General features: G+C 44.2%; 1 protein-coding gene across 3 annotated transcripts in view; it reads right to left on the reverse strand.

Annotated features, from left to right (window-relative positions):
* Positions 1–6156: 6156 nt before the first annotated feature.
* PARP3 (poly(ADP-ribose) polymerase family member 3) overlaps positions 6157–15044 on the reverse strand; it is an 84175-nt gene continuing 75287 nt past the window's right edge. For all 3 annotated transcript variants that reach the window (XM_029599519.1, XM_029599520.1, XM_029599518.1), the window contains exon 11: positions 6157–6896. In XM_029599519.1, coding sequence (XP_029455379.1) covers positions 6727–6896 — 170 coding nt within the window. In that variant the 3' untranslated portion in view covers positions 6157–6726. The remainder of the gene's footprint in view (positions 6897–15044) is intronic.

The raw sequence follows: 15044 nt of genomic DNA on the forward strand, positions 1-15044 counted from the left end.
TTTTAAAAGCCCTGCGCGCGTAAATCCAGCCAGATTTACACGTGCAGGGGACTTGCGCGCCAGCGCGCCTATGTTGCATAGGCCACCGGCACGCACAAGTTCCGGGGCTTTGCTTGGGGGACGTATCGGGGGCGGCACGGCAGTCGCGGGCATTCCGGGGGTGGAGCCGAGGCCTCCGAACCAGCACCAGGGCCGGGGAATGGCGTGCCTGCAGTCCGCCGGCGTAACTTTCTTAACAAAGGTGGCGGGGATTTAGTTAGGGCTGGGGAAGGTGGTGGGGGGGGGGGGTCCGGAAAAAAAGTTCCCTCCGAGGCCGCTCCGATTTCGGAGCGGCCTCGGAGGGAATGGAGGCAGGCTCCTCGGCTCGGCGCATGCAGGTTGCACAATTGAGCACCCCCCTGCGTGCGCTGACCCTGGATTTTATAACATGTGCGCGCATGTTATAAAATTGGGTGTAGATTTGTTCGCGCCGGGTTGAGCGAACAAATCTACGCCCACGCATAACTTTAAAAATCTACCCCTTAGAATTTACTACATTAAGGAATAACAATGTATTTCTAATGTGGTATAGGTTACCATTTTACATCTTATTTTCTTAATTTCCATGTATTAATTAATATCAGAGTCAATCTAATACCATGAGTAAGGGTTACAAAAAGTGTTTAAAAAAAGATAACTAACAATATTGTTCCATAACTTGAACTCAAATGTAAGGCCCCATTGATTGAACAAAAGTAAAAAATGAAAAAGTAAATAATCACAGTGGAAAACCTCAGGCAGCAGAGGACAAATACAAATATAAACCTTTCATGGCTCAAAGAGCAATTGCCTACAGAATACATCAAGTGCTTTTCGTAGTGAACCGATACTAAACTAGTACTTACAAATGCTGGAAGTACTAAGTATTCTAGAAACAGGAAAGTCTACTTTTACTTCACTAAACTATTTCACAAAAGCTACAAGTTGATCAACATGAAAAGTCTTTAATTTTTTATTCTTGTATCTGCATGGGTACTTGAGCAATAATTCTACCACTGACTACATCAGCTACTGTCTAAGATTAAAAAACTGTCTTCGGTTGAATGAGAAACATCCAGATATAATCTCACTCTTAGGCCCAGAAATGTAACATTCTTTTTCAGAAATTTTAAAATCCAGTTTCGATGAGGCTCCAATGAAAATTTAATCAACATGGTTCCTATTTCCAGCAATGTTTCTAGTTCTTGGGTCAAATTTAAAGGCACTTCTAGTGACCTACATTGATTAAGTAAATTAGAGGGTAAACAATGCACATTTGACAAAGAAACTCTTTAGGAATCTAAAGAATCTCTTCAAGAAATAATGATAGATTTCCATCTCAAAGATATAAGACATCTTAGAGAACTTCATAACTTTTACATTCTTAAATCAGAGCTGGTTTTCCATATTCTTCATTCTTTTCTTAAAGAATCTTTATCCTAATAAGGGAGTCACTCAGTCTTTATATTCTTCAGTTGTTTAGAAGAATTATCCACCTTCTTCACAGCTTCACTGAGAGCTGTGTCTTGCGTTGCAGCCTTCCCCTCTACTTCTATAAACCTCTATTTAGAGGCATCAAGGCCTGCTCCGAGTAATTGCTGTTCAGACTAGATCCAGCATTATAACAGGAGAATACAAAGAGCAGATGACAATGAAAATCTACTTTTCTCCCAGAGGAGTACTCACTCACCTCTTCTGTTCCATGTAGTATCAGCCCCAGCATGCACAAGTGATAAACATAAGAAATTGCCATACTGGGTCAGACCAAGGGCCCATCAAGCCCAACATCCTGTTTCCAACAATGGCCAATCCAGGCTACAAGTACCTGGTAAGTACCCAAACACTAAGTACATCCCTTGCTTCTGCTGCCAGTAATAGCAGAGCTATTCCCTAAGTCAACTTGATTAATAGCAGTTAATAGACTTCTCCTCCAAGAAAGTATCCAAACCATTTTTAAACCCAGCTTCACTAACTGACATCTAAGGAGTGCAAGAGGCGATACTCCTCCCTATTCCTGACCTTATCCAGGATTGACAAGGAGATTGGCTGATTCAAATGAAAACCCAAGACTACCTTGGGCAAGACGGATGGACCAGTACACAGCTGTAATGCGCCTGGAGTCACCCGAAGGGCCTGCAGCTCAGAAATTCAATGCGCAGAACATATAGCTACCATATTAAAGATTTGTCTGCGAGCCAGATGCAGCCATCAAAAGAGCCACATCTGGCTCACGACCCATAGGTTCCCGACCCCTGCTCTAGGGCATCCCATTCCAGATCAATCAATTCCTGAGTGGCATCCATCACAGTGAATTTGGAATTTCAAATGTCTCCTTCCAAAAAGCTCAAAACAATCCCCAAAGGGAGATGCACATCCACAATCTGCTGGAGATGGAGAATACTGCAGGCTGGGGTCCCTGCAGTGCTATGTATACTGTGACATCAGCTTGCTCTGTCTCCATCTGCTGACAGGAGAGTAAAAACCCACTGGCCCCGAGTCCATCTGTCTACATGCTATGAAAATAGGTATTTTCCTCTTACAGGACAGACCCCTTCACTTTCTCCAAGGGAGAGCTAAAAGGGAAATCCTTTTTCCTTTGGAGCAGTAGCAGAATCCTTTCCTTCTTCCCTTCTCACTCAGGATAGCTCTCGCTTCATCCTCCCTTGTCAGAGTCAATGGAGGGGCTTACATGAATAACTATTTCTCAGCTGTATGATTTTGAATAGGTATGTGGAACATGCCAACACAACTAAAGTTCCTCTCAGGGAGGAGTAGAAGCTGTGCATTCATTTTACCCAATAATTTTCAGGTGTTTTCATTTCTGTATGTGTGTATTTAAAAAAAAATAAGGCCTCACGGAGATCCTTTGACCCCCCTCTCCCACCCCAACAAAAACCCTGAGAACTGCCAGCCCCTCCTACCTTCCACCCAATACATCTGGGCCCAAAATAGGTCCAAAGCACCAGGAAGGGAGATTCTGGCTGCCAACCCAAACTTCATTTTTTTTTTTTTTTTTTAAATCTATCAGCACATCTGGCTTTATTCTTTGAATACAGCCACATAAGCTTAAAGTTATCCGGGAACAAGTTCTTGGATAACCTTACCCTACTCCACTGGGCCTCTGGAGTGTATACAGGAGGTAGGCAAATAATTTGTTTACCTAATTCCAAATATTAGGGTTAGCCGAATAAGTTACCTGACTTACGGATCCCTGTCCTGGAAAGAACATCCCTGCGTTATTTGGCTAAAGTTTACCCAGATAATGACTTCAAGGCCAAGACCGATCCAGGTAAAATTTAGCCAGATAACTGGCCCCAATATTTATCCCGCCATTTTTATCTGGATAAACGCATAAGATCCAGGATAAATCCCTTTGAATATCAGCCTCACTGTGTCTAAGAACCAGACTAGTATATGCAAATAAATCATGCCTATTCATTAAGAATATCTTGAAAAGCACACTGTGTTAGGGGAGCACCTAAGGATCAGGTTCAGAACAGCTGCGCCACTAATAGGTACTCCACTCTTCTGCCCATCCCAACCGACCACATATTAAATCAGAAAACCAGTATTTGGAAAGTTCATTTATTGGTGTAGTGCTTGGGGATTTTTCACGTTAGATAAAGTGCCAGATTCCAGAATAATATTTCCCAGTATTTCCTCCTTCCATGCAGCCTTCGGAAGCTAGAGGGCTGCTGCATCTTTCCCCTGGTACCAGCCTACATGTATTCTTATCTCCCAGAGATAACCCTCCTTTTTCTGATTATACACTAATCTCTCTTCACAAGCGTTGCTAGGAAATGATCTGTGCAGGCAAGCAGGTCCTCCTCACTGCCACTCTCATCCAAACAGCAACCAGACAAATTTTAGTTAGGAGAAAAAAATACCCAATGAGACCAATATTCAAAAAAAATATAGAAAGGATAATGCATCCAGCTAAATTTATCCAGATAAGTTACTCTGGATATTCAGCAGGATAAATCATCCTGCTGAATATCCTTGAATAAAGTTATCTGGCTACCTTTAGCCAGATGACTTTAATCCTCCCGGATCTCTTTTGAATAGCGACAGTTAGGTTTAAATTATCTGGCCTTGTGCAACCAGCTTACACTCAGAAACGCTGAAAGCACCAGCTGAATCAGTGTGGGCGTACCGCGATCCTGGCAAAAGACAAAGCTTGCCAAAGGTACTAGGAAGCTGGGAGGGTTAGGGTGAGGGAAGCAGAGGAGTGGGGCTCAGTCTTGGATAATTATGTGAAACCAGGGAGCAGGCAGGGGGAAGGGCCAGCCCCACCATTATTTTCTAAATGCTTCCAGAGGGCTTAGAGGAAGTGGGGGAGGCTATGCCTGGCAGAGCCCATGGCTCACAGTTTTGGGGGAAAGGGGGGCCGGCAGTCAATCAGGCTGTTAGACTTGATAATTTTTTAAATTTTGGAACTTTGTATCACCACTTAACAGACTATATTATTTTGAATATAGCTGGTTAAATCTAAAGTTGTCTGAGAACATTCTCCCAGATAGCTTGAAATCTGTTTATTGGATTGACTAGGATAAGTTGATCGGCTTACTTGTTCCTGTTTCACAATACCCATTACTTATTTGGCTATTTTTTAGCCGGATGACGACTTATCTGGCTAAAAGTTAGCTGGATATGTACTGGCAATTTTTACAACTTAATTTGTGAATTATCTGGCTAAATGCTTTTGCATATTGGCCTCCATGTGTTTCTCAAAAGTCTAAGTGGACCCCTAGCTGCCAGAGGCTGAATGGAAGGAGAAAATACTGGGTGATGTTATTCCTGTTTACGATTTAAGTATTTTAAGGTGTTTCATAATACTATAAGAGCCACCATACTGTGTCAGACCAAGGGCTTATCAAGCCTAGTATCCCCTTTCCAAAAGTGGCCGATTCAGGTCACAAGTACCTTTAAGGATCCCAAATAGTAGAGAGTTTTCATGTTGCCAATGCAGAGGGATAAGCAACTTGTTCCCCAGGGCTACTTGGTTAATAACAGTTTACGGACACTTCAACATAGAGCACTTCTTTAGGTGCAGTGCTGAGAGCGCCCACTCTACAGTCCTGTCCATTTAATACTTTCAGTAATCGGCTGTTGGCCTATTAATTTTCCTGGGGTTGTCCTGGCAACCTTCAGTGGCTTGAAATCCATGGGTTACTGCAAATTAGCAGATGTACTGAATGGCCAGCACTACCAGCCTGGCAGGGGCTGGTCAAGATTCCCTCATAATGTTCTAACCACTGGACTCAAATTATGCTGGATTGGGTGCTGGTTCTGCACTTGGCTTGGGGTTGCATGTCCACAAGTTGACGATGGAGCTTGTTTCATTTGGAGGACAGCAGTAGCTGATCCGAAGTCTTTACCTTCAGAATACTTAGGAACCATCATTTTCAGTTTTTAATTTTATTTTTCCCAGGAATTTATTACAAGAACAAATATATTTACCCAGAAATAAGTGGAGTCCTTTTTCCCCCCCCAGGGGACGACTGAGGGGGGATATGATAGAGGTGTTTAAAATCATGAGAGGTCTAGAACGGGTAGATGTGAATCGGTTATTTACTCTTTCGGATAGTAGAAAGACCAGGGGGCATTCCATGAAGTTAGCATGGGGCACATTTAAAACTAATCGGAGAAAGTTCTTTTTTACTCAACGCACAATTAAACTCTGGAATTTGTTGCCAGAGAATGTGGTTCGTGCAGTTAGTATAGCTGTGTTTAAAAAAGGATTGGATAAGTTCTTGGAGGAGAAGTCCATTACCTGCTATTAAGTTCACTTAGAGAATAGCCATTGCCATTAGCAATGGTTATATGGAATAGACTTAGTTTTTGGGTACTTGCCAGGTTCTTATGGCCTGGATTGGCCACTGTTGGAAACAGGATGCTGGGCTTGATGGACCCTTGGTCTGACCCAGTATGGCATTTTCTTATGTTCTTATTACTTTCATTTTTGTTGTAATAAACACTGATAAATTACCAAGAAAAATAAAATAAACTGAAAATGACGGTCCCTAAGTTTATACTGCAGAAGCACTGCAACAGCTGGTGACCAAGTCCAGAACTTCTTCCACTCATCTGTAATATCCCACCACGCCCAAAGTAAAAAAATAACTAACAGAAAGGTAGTCAAGAGAATATTACACTTTATATATTTTATACAAATTGAGCAGTGCTAGTATACAGGATGCATTATAAATGAACCCAGATGCAGGCTAAGCTATCCCAAACCCAGTGAGGTGGGCCTGGCAAAAGCAGCCATCTGAGGCTCCTAGAAGTCGAGAACAGTCTTTTGTGGTAACTGGGGAGTGAAAAAAACCCAAAAACCTTTCCTCAACTTGGCGAGGATGGGCAGGGTGCCATTTCCTTAGGTAACATGCACAGTGGATAGAAGTGTGCTGGGAATTTACTGCTTCAGAAAGCAGGATAGAAATGGTAGAGAAATACAATTGGAAGGAGAACAGTTTTTGCACAAGCTAGCATCCTAAGTTAATGTCAGTTTGTGAAATGCTTCTAGAATCGGAAAGCAAGGCCAATGGCCTGGTGCCATAAAGAGCCAGGCCATTGGAGCTGGAGATAGTACTGATGCAAGTTAAACACTGGAGAGGAAGGAAGGGAGGGATGGAGTGCACGTGTGCTTGGAGGAGGAAGTTAGGAAAGCAGTACTCCTCAGAAATGCAGCCAGGCTTTGCGCCCCCCTCAGAACTGGAGCTGGATCAGGAAGCGGATGCGGCACTGACTTTCCTTGTACACCAGGTATTCGCTTTGGCTGAAATTTGAACCCTTGTATTTGGGCATCGAAGTGGGTTTCCCCTGGGATATTACCACGGTCTTCCCATCCAAGACCATGTCCTTATCCTTCTTGGGATCTGTGGGGAATATTAGTAAAGACAAACAGATTGGATTTACTAAATACAATTCAAATACATGCACTCACACTCAGGTTAGTACAAAGCTTTTTTACCCCTGTAAATTGGACGTTTGCATACTGCTCTCCCTCAGTGTACAGTATTTCAAGCAGCCCAGAGTTGTATTCACATTTACAGAAGGCATTATTCCTGGGGGCATGTTTAGGATGGGGGGAGGAAAGGTACACGCCGAGATGGCATTTTCAAGTTTTCATGTGTACTTTTCTCAGCAAAAAATATATCTGCAGAAAAAGCAAGTGCAAGTGACCGCACGTACTTTGTATGCCCAGCAAATTTCAAAATGAAAGTGCACATGTACTTTTGATTTGAAAATTGGTGCGAAGCCTACAATTTAAAAAATATGCATGGCTTTTGTCCCAGTTAGGACTGCTTGAAAATCCCCCCCCCAGCCTCTTAATGTTACTGCTCTGAGACATCCTCTCTCCGACACAGCCCTAACTCCCATCCGGAAACAGACCCAGCCTTTCCCGGGCCCCAGATTGGGTGCCTATGGCCAAGTGGGAAAGTGTACTCTCACCCTGCACACAACAGATTTAAAACATGATAAATACCTGCAACTGAGAAATTACAGGCCTGCATGGTGGTGGTGGTGTACGAGGAATTGTGGAGGAACAGGAGCCATAGGCCACACTACACAAGCATCCTCCACACGGAGGTGGGTAGACTGGGCATATTCAAGGGAACAGACAACTGTTCTCTTAACCCCACCCTAACTTAAAGAGATACCTTTGTAATATCTATAGCATTATTATTTCATGTATATTATGTATCAGAAATACATTAAATTTATATTAATATGGAATTCAGATGCACCAACCAACTATGAATGCTTTAAACTTTGATCGATCTATAAAACGTGTACCATAGCAGAAATACACAATTATATCTTCAGTCACCCCAATAACAAAAAAAGTCTCCACTTTTTGTTATTGATATTTATTTCAAATATGTATAGGCTGCCTATAGCTGCAAATATGTATAGGCTGCTCTAGGTGGCTTACAGGGTTAACATACATATTAAAAACCCAAAGTGATAAATCATCTGCAAGAAAACACAGCACATAGACCCAGTTTCCTTTCTAAGACTCAGTAATTCCAGCTTACTCATTAAATGACCACTGAAATAGAAATGTTTTTAGTAACTTCTTAAAAGTCTTAGTGCAATCTGTGAGACATAAAGCCACAGGTAAGGTGTTCCACAAAACAAGGCCAGCCACTGAGAACATCATCTCATGATTCAGCCAGGTATCTTGGAAATCACACAAAACCTTATCCTATCCAGACTCCCCAGCCTCAAACAGCAACAATCCAATCTATGAAAGGGCAGCACTACAGACACCAATAGACCTTCAATTGGGAAAACAGAATAAGTTACACTGTAACAGTTCCCATACAGAAAAAACACCACTAGCAGAACACAGACCTTAAAGACAGAATAAGGCGCCACAAATTACATATAGAAATATACAGGTATAAACTGAACTGGAAACCCCAAGAAGCCTAACTCTGCATGTAGTGCGCACTGGAGAAAGAGGAACATATGCATTTCGTCCTGTACTGTGCAAAATACAAAGATATTAGAGATGCGCCTTCCCAAAGCTGATATAGTTTAGTCACTAAACACATAAAATGAGCCAAATATTTGCAACGGGCTTAGCTGGATAAGTCAGACTTATCTGGCTATGGTCAGCGGTTGCCACTTAGCCAGATAAGTCACTTATCAGGCTAAGTATTTAGATAGATAACTCAGATGCGGGGAATGGGCAGTTCGGGAAGGAGTTAAGTTAGTCAGATAACTTATCCGGCTAACACTGATCAGCCCATACACCTGCCCTAAATTTAGCCAGATAAACTTACCCGGCTAACTTTAGGATATCTGGGTATATTCAGTGGAGTGGCTGCACTGCTGAATATACAACACTAATTAGCCAGATAAGTTTATTCAGCTAACTAGAAGAACAGCACAACAGTTGAATATGGAATCCAATGTTTCTATTTTTGCTGCCTGGGTATTGGAGAAATTACTTACCTGATAATTTAATTTTCCTTAGTGTACATAGATGGACTCAAGGACCAATGGGTTATGCTCCCTTACCAGCAGATGGAGTCAGAGCCAGATTTCAAAGCTGACGTCACCCTAGATACACCCTTGCAGTGACCTCAGCCCTTCAGTATTCTCTTCAAAAGCCACTGTGGACATACTATAGAAAAAACTTGATTTAAAATGGATAACCGGAACTGTACTCAAACACTGAACTCCAATAAGAATATAGATGCCCCGATCTAAGGACTGGATGACAGTTTAGCCGTAATCTCTTGGAATTGATATCCACTCTGCAGGTGAATCCTTGGCACTGTTCTTGGGCAGCCGTGGGAAGGATGCTGAGTCCATCTGGCTACACTAAGGAAAACAAAATTATCAGGTAAGTACTTTCTCCATTTCCTAGCGTGTAGCCAGATGGACTCAGGACCAATGGGATGTATTAAAAGCTACTCCTGATTGGGGTAGGAGGCTGCCCGCAGTCCGGTTAATACTGCCCTTGCAAAGGCTGAATCCTCTCAAACCTGTACATGCAGGCGATAGAACCTGGAGAAGGTGTGCAAAGAGAACCACGTTACTGCTTGGCAGATAGACAAGAGAGAGCAATCTAGCTTCCGCCCATGAGACCGCCTGAGCCCTAGTGGAATGAGCTTTAACCTGAGAAGGTAATGGTTTTCCTGTCTCCACAGAGGCTCTGGTGACCACTTCCTTAATCCAGCAAGCTATGGTGGACTGCGAAGCTGGTTCCCTCCACTTCCTTCCACCGTGAAGGACAAACAGGCGGTCCCGTCTTTGGGACTGGTTCTGAAACTTTCAGATACCACACCAAAAGTCTACTGACATTCAAATGATGGTGCAGGCAATATTTTTCTATATGTCCTTGTGCTTATCTAGAGAAGGCAACAAAATGGACATTCAAATGAAACTCCGAGACTACCTTAGGCAAGAAGGATAGAATGGTACAAAGCCGTAACACTCCTGGAGTTATCTGGAGGAACGGTTCCCAACATGACAATGCCTGTAGTTCAGAGATGCAATATGCCGAGCATATAGCCATGACAAATACCGTTTTCAAGGTGAATAAAAGCAAGGAAAGACTGTGCAGTGGCCAAAAGGAGGGCCCTGCCAAAAATTCTAATACTAGATTAAGATTCTACAAGGGAACTGGCCACTGTAGGGGTGGCTGGAGGTGCTTCACCCCTTTCAGAAAAATGGGCCACATCCATATGAGCAGACAGGCGGGTTCTGTTCATCTTGCCCCTGAAACAGGAGAGCCGCTACCTGCATCTTCAAGGAGTTAAGGGTCAAACTTTTATTCAAGCTGTCCTGCAAAAATTCCAGAATTAGTGGAATTTTGACTGCCCACAAGTGGGATGACCACGTTTCTTGCACCAGCCCTCAAATACTCTCCAGACCCGCACGTATGCTAGGGATGTAGAGAACTTTTTCACGTGCATACGATGGCAATTACAGCTGCAGAATATCTTTGCTTCAATCAGGCAAGCCCTCTCAAGGGCCAGACCATAAGAGAGATTCAAGTCGGATCCTCGTGAAGGACTTGTCCCTCCTGTAGGAGTTCTGCATGTCCACATACCAGACACCTGGGCCAATCTGGAGCTACTAGTAGGACTAATCTCCCATGGTGCTCGATTCTGCGAATGATCCTGCCCCGTAAGGGCCAAGGAGGAAAGCATATAGCAACTCTTCTTCCGGCCAGGTCTGACTGAGAATATTGATCCCCAGGGACCACTGATCTCTTCTGCGACTGAAGAAATATCGGGGAACCTATGCATTGTGAGATACGACCAGCAGGTTGATGGATGGTAGACCCCAGCAATCTATCATCAGCTGAAAGGCTTTGGCCAACAATGCCCACTCTCCTGGATCCAGACTCTCCCTGCTTAGAAAGTCTACTCTGACATTGTCTTTTCCTGTGATGTGGGAGGCAGAGATCATCTGTAGATGCATTTCCACCCATTCCATAAGGAGATCTATCTCCTGTAACACTTGCTGGCTCTTGGTTCCACCCTAGCAGTTGATGAAGGCTACCGTCATTGCGTTGTCAGACATTACAGGGACCGCGTGCCCTGGAGTCTGTGGCTGAATTGTAGACACGCCAATCTAACTGCCCGGGATTCCAGGCGGTTGATGTTCCAGAGGGCTTCTTCCTCAGTCCAACGTCCCTGGGCTGTCAGTTCCTGACAGTGAGCTCCCCAGGCCCGGAGGCTCGTGTCTGTTGTGAGGACCAGCCAGTTCGGAGAGGACAGGGGTACACCCCTGCTCAGATAAGCTTCCTATAGCCACCACTGGAGCCGAGAGCATACTCCCATCAGTAAGTGGATGCGAATCAAATAGTTTTGAGACTGCGGGTTCCAATGTGACGTGAGCACTGAGGTGGAAGAATACATGCCCTCACCCACGGCACTACCTCCAGAATTGCCACTATCAAAACTGAGAACTTGGAGATAGTGCCACACTGTCGGGCATATCATGCGCATCAACTGACTCACTTGGAACATCAACTTCCTTATCTGCGTGGTCAGAAGGAAGACCTTGCCCTACTTGATGTTGAACCGGACTCCCAGACATTCCAAGGACTGGGAGGGCTTGAGACTGCTTCTGTCCAGGTTTACGACCCAACCAAGTTCCTGAAACAAGGTGGTCACTCGGAGACTCTTCTCCCACAGACTTGGCCCAGATCAACCAGTTGTCCAAGTACAGGTATACCAGGATTCCCTCTTTTCTCAATGCTGCCACTACGACTACCATAATCTTGGAAAATGTTCTGGGGGCGGTGGCTAGGCTGAAGGGTAGTGCCTGTAACTGATAATGGCAACCCAGTACCACAAAGCGTAGGAAACTGTGTTCTTGAAAGATTGGAATATGTAGGTAGGCCTCGGATAGGTCATTATCATGGAGCAAAGGGTTTCCATGCAGAAATGATTCACTCAGATGTTGCTTGATGTTCTTGATGTCCAGGATGGGGCAAAAGGAACCTTCCCTTCTTGGGTATGATGAAATAGATGGAATAACGCCCCATATTTTCCTGGGGCACAGGTACTGGGATTATAGCCCTCATCTTGAGGAGCCTTAAAAGAGGAATCTCCACTGCCTGCTTCTTGTGCTGGAGTGACAAGGAGACATCATGAATATGTCCCGAGGAGTGCTGTGAAATTCCAGCGCATATCCTTCTCGTATGACCTCCAGTACTCATTTGTCCGAAGTGATTTCAACCCACCTCTGGTAAAGAGGGACAGTCGACCCCCTATCTCCTCATTCCGAGGGTGGGTCAGCAAAATTTCATTCGGGGTTTGGAACGAACCTGAACCCGAGCCTGCCCCTCTCTTGGGCTGTCGACTACGAAAGAACTGAGATCTCCCAAAGGGGCGAAACCTCTGAAATGTCAAGTTTCTGTAGGGGTGAAAGCACTGGGAGCCCCTGGATCAACCCCTCATAGGCAAGGGGCGTTGTAACTGCTTTCTCTTATCTTCTGGTAGCCGGGGGAACCAGAGATTCGCCCATTTACTGGCCAGCTTTTCCAATTCGCTTCCGAAAAGAAGTGATCCTTTAAAGGGCATCTTTGTAAGATTTGCCTTGGAGGTTTCATCTGCTGACATATTCCGCAGTCATAACTGTCTTCTGGCTGCCACCACTGAGGCCTCTCCTCTGGCCGAAGAAAGAACTAGATCTGAGCCCACATCAGCTAAAAAGGCGGCAGTGGGTTCCATAACCGCTTTGGAATTAACCCCGAGTCATCCACCTTTCATCTCATTTCTCTGCATCTCTATTCACTCAAAGCTAGATTCCCCCCTTCCTCTCTCGCTTCAATTCTCCATGCCCCTTCAATTCACTTCCCAATTCTATCCTCATTGTCCCATCTCAGCCCTCTATCACTGATCTCGAGCTTTCTGACTCCCTTATCCTTACCACCTACTTTCTGGCTGTCTACTTCCTGCCATCCAAAAGCTAACTCTCTCTTGCCAAACATCTGCTCTCATTTTCCCCAACTATGGAGCAAATTTTAAAAAGCCTGCACGTGCAAAAACCAGTGGATACTTGATGGCCAGGCTGTGTGTGCACCGCACGCATTTTACAAACAGCCCTGTCACACGCATATCCCCTGATATGCATCAAAGTGCTGGGCTTTGTGAAAGGGGTGGGCCGGGGCTGACTGGGACAGAGGCCATTAGGCCCTATTCCAGGGAAGCGTGTGCTGGCAGCTGGCTGGCGTGTGTAACTTACTTCTGCTCGTCAGAGCAGGTAAGTTTAAAAACAAACAAAAAAAGCTAGGTAGGTAAGGGTTAGGTGTTAGGGGTCAGGGAGTAGAAGGGAAAAGGTAGAAGGATAGTTAGAGGGATAAAAAAAGTTCCCTCCCAGTCCACTTCTTAATTGGAGAGGACTGGGAGGCAACTGGGAAAAAGTGGATTGCGTCGCCGCATATATTATTAAAAAAAAAAAAAAAATCCCCCCCCTCCTAGTGCACGCTGATACAAAACCGGCACGCATTTCCATGCTGACATAGGATTTTATAACATGCTCATGTTATAAATCATTATAACGAAAAAAACCCACGTGGTAGCATGTATGAACTAATATCAAATAAATCTAGACTTGCTACATAAAGAGACTCGTTGAATAAATAAGTGACCTTCACACGTAGCCACTATAAATTATATGGCTATTGTGAAGATAAACCCAAAAAACTTGCGGGTTTTTTAATCATTAGGTCGCTTATTGTTTATGAGTGATTCTTGTAAGAGCTTTCGTCATAAAAATTGCACTTATCCGTAAATGTCCACTATTCTTCTGAATATCAAGCCAACATCGCAACGTTTCGGAGCTCTGTGGCTCCTTCTTCAGGGTGAGTCTCTTTATGTAGCATGTTATAAATCGGCATGTCCATGTGCGCATGCCAGGAACCGCACGTGGGTTTAAAAATCTACCCGAATGCCCCTTTAAAAAAACTCAATTTCCATTTCTTTATCTCTCCCTCCTTGCTATTTCCATACATTATTTTGTCTTACACCTTTCCTCACTCCTACTCTAGGGACATCTCTACCTCTCTTATTCTCATTCTTCCTCCCAGTCTGCAATCTCCCTATTTTCATCTCTCACCTAATCAGCAGCTATCTCCCATTTTCATCCCCTTTCCCACTCTATAACCCCTTCCCCAGGCCTCCCATGCCACATCTTCTCACTCCTTTCCCAGCTTCCTGTTTCTTTCTCACTCTTTCACTCCCTCCCTAGTCCCCATTTTCACCCTCTGTACTCAAACCCACCACAGCCCTCATTCTTTCTTCTGCATCTTATCCTCTCACTTGCTCAAACTCCTTGCCTGTTATATCCCCTCTCTACTTGCTCTAGTCCCTTTCATCTGTCTCTTACCCCCTATCCAGCTTCCCATTCCACCTCTTTCAGCCCCTCAGCCCATTTCCACTCTCTCTAACCCCTCACCAGGTCCTTTCACATGTTCTTAGCCCCCATCACTCACAGTTCTCACAACCTACCGCTACTACCACTTAGCTGCATATCATATCCCCTACTCACACTACCTGCTCCTCACTCATAATCCCAGTTCAAAGTCTCACAATCTTCAGAGTCAAACTCCAGTTCCACCAACCTCAGATCACTCCAATCCCCAATTCCCCAACTAATACCAACTTCCCAATTGCTGCTCTCCCTACACACCCAATCCAATCTTCTAGTCTCCACAAATAAGAAAATTATTCCTTACCTGCTCATTTTCGTTCCTGTATCACGGATCAGTCCAGACCGTGGGTTATGCCTCCCTTCCAGCAGATGGAGACAGAGAAAACCTTGTAGGGCACCCTCTATGTCCCTTCAGTATTAAGAATATCAAAGCAGAAAAGAGTACCAACTGGTAAATGGATCAAGCAAAACCAAACTTCATATGTAACTTTATACATGCTATCTTAGGAAACAAATTTTCTTGAGGAAAAACTTGCAAATGGAAAACCCGAGCATTCAAGAATCTTTGAATTTTCTTAGTAGTGTCTTCGAGCTGGCTATCTGTGTCGAAAAAGAAA

This window comes from Rhinatrema bivittatum, chromosome 4 (genome assembly GCF_901001135.1).
Source record: "Rhinatrema bivittatum chromosome 4, aRhiBiv1.1, whole genome shotgun sequence".
Lineage (NCBI taxonomy): Eukaryota > Metazoa > Chordata > Amphibia > Gymnophiona > Rhinatrematidae > Rhinatrema > Rhinatrema bivittatum.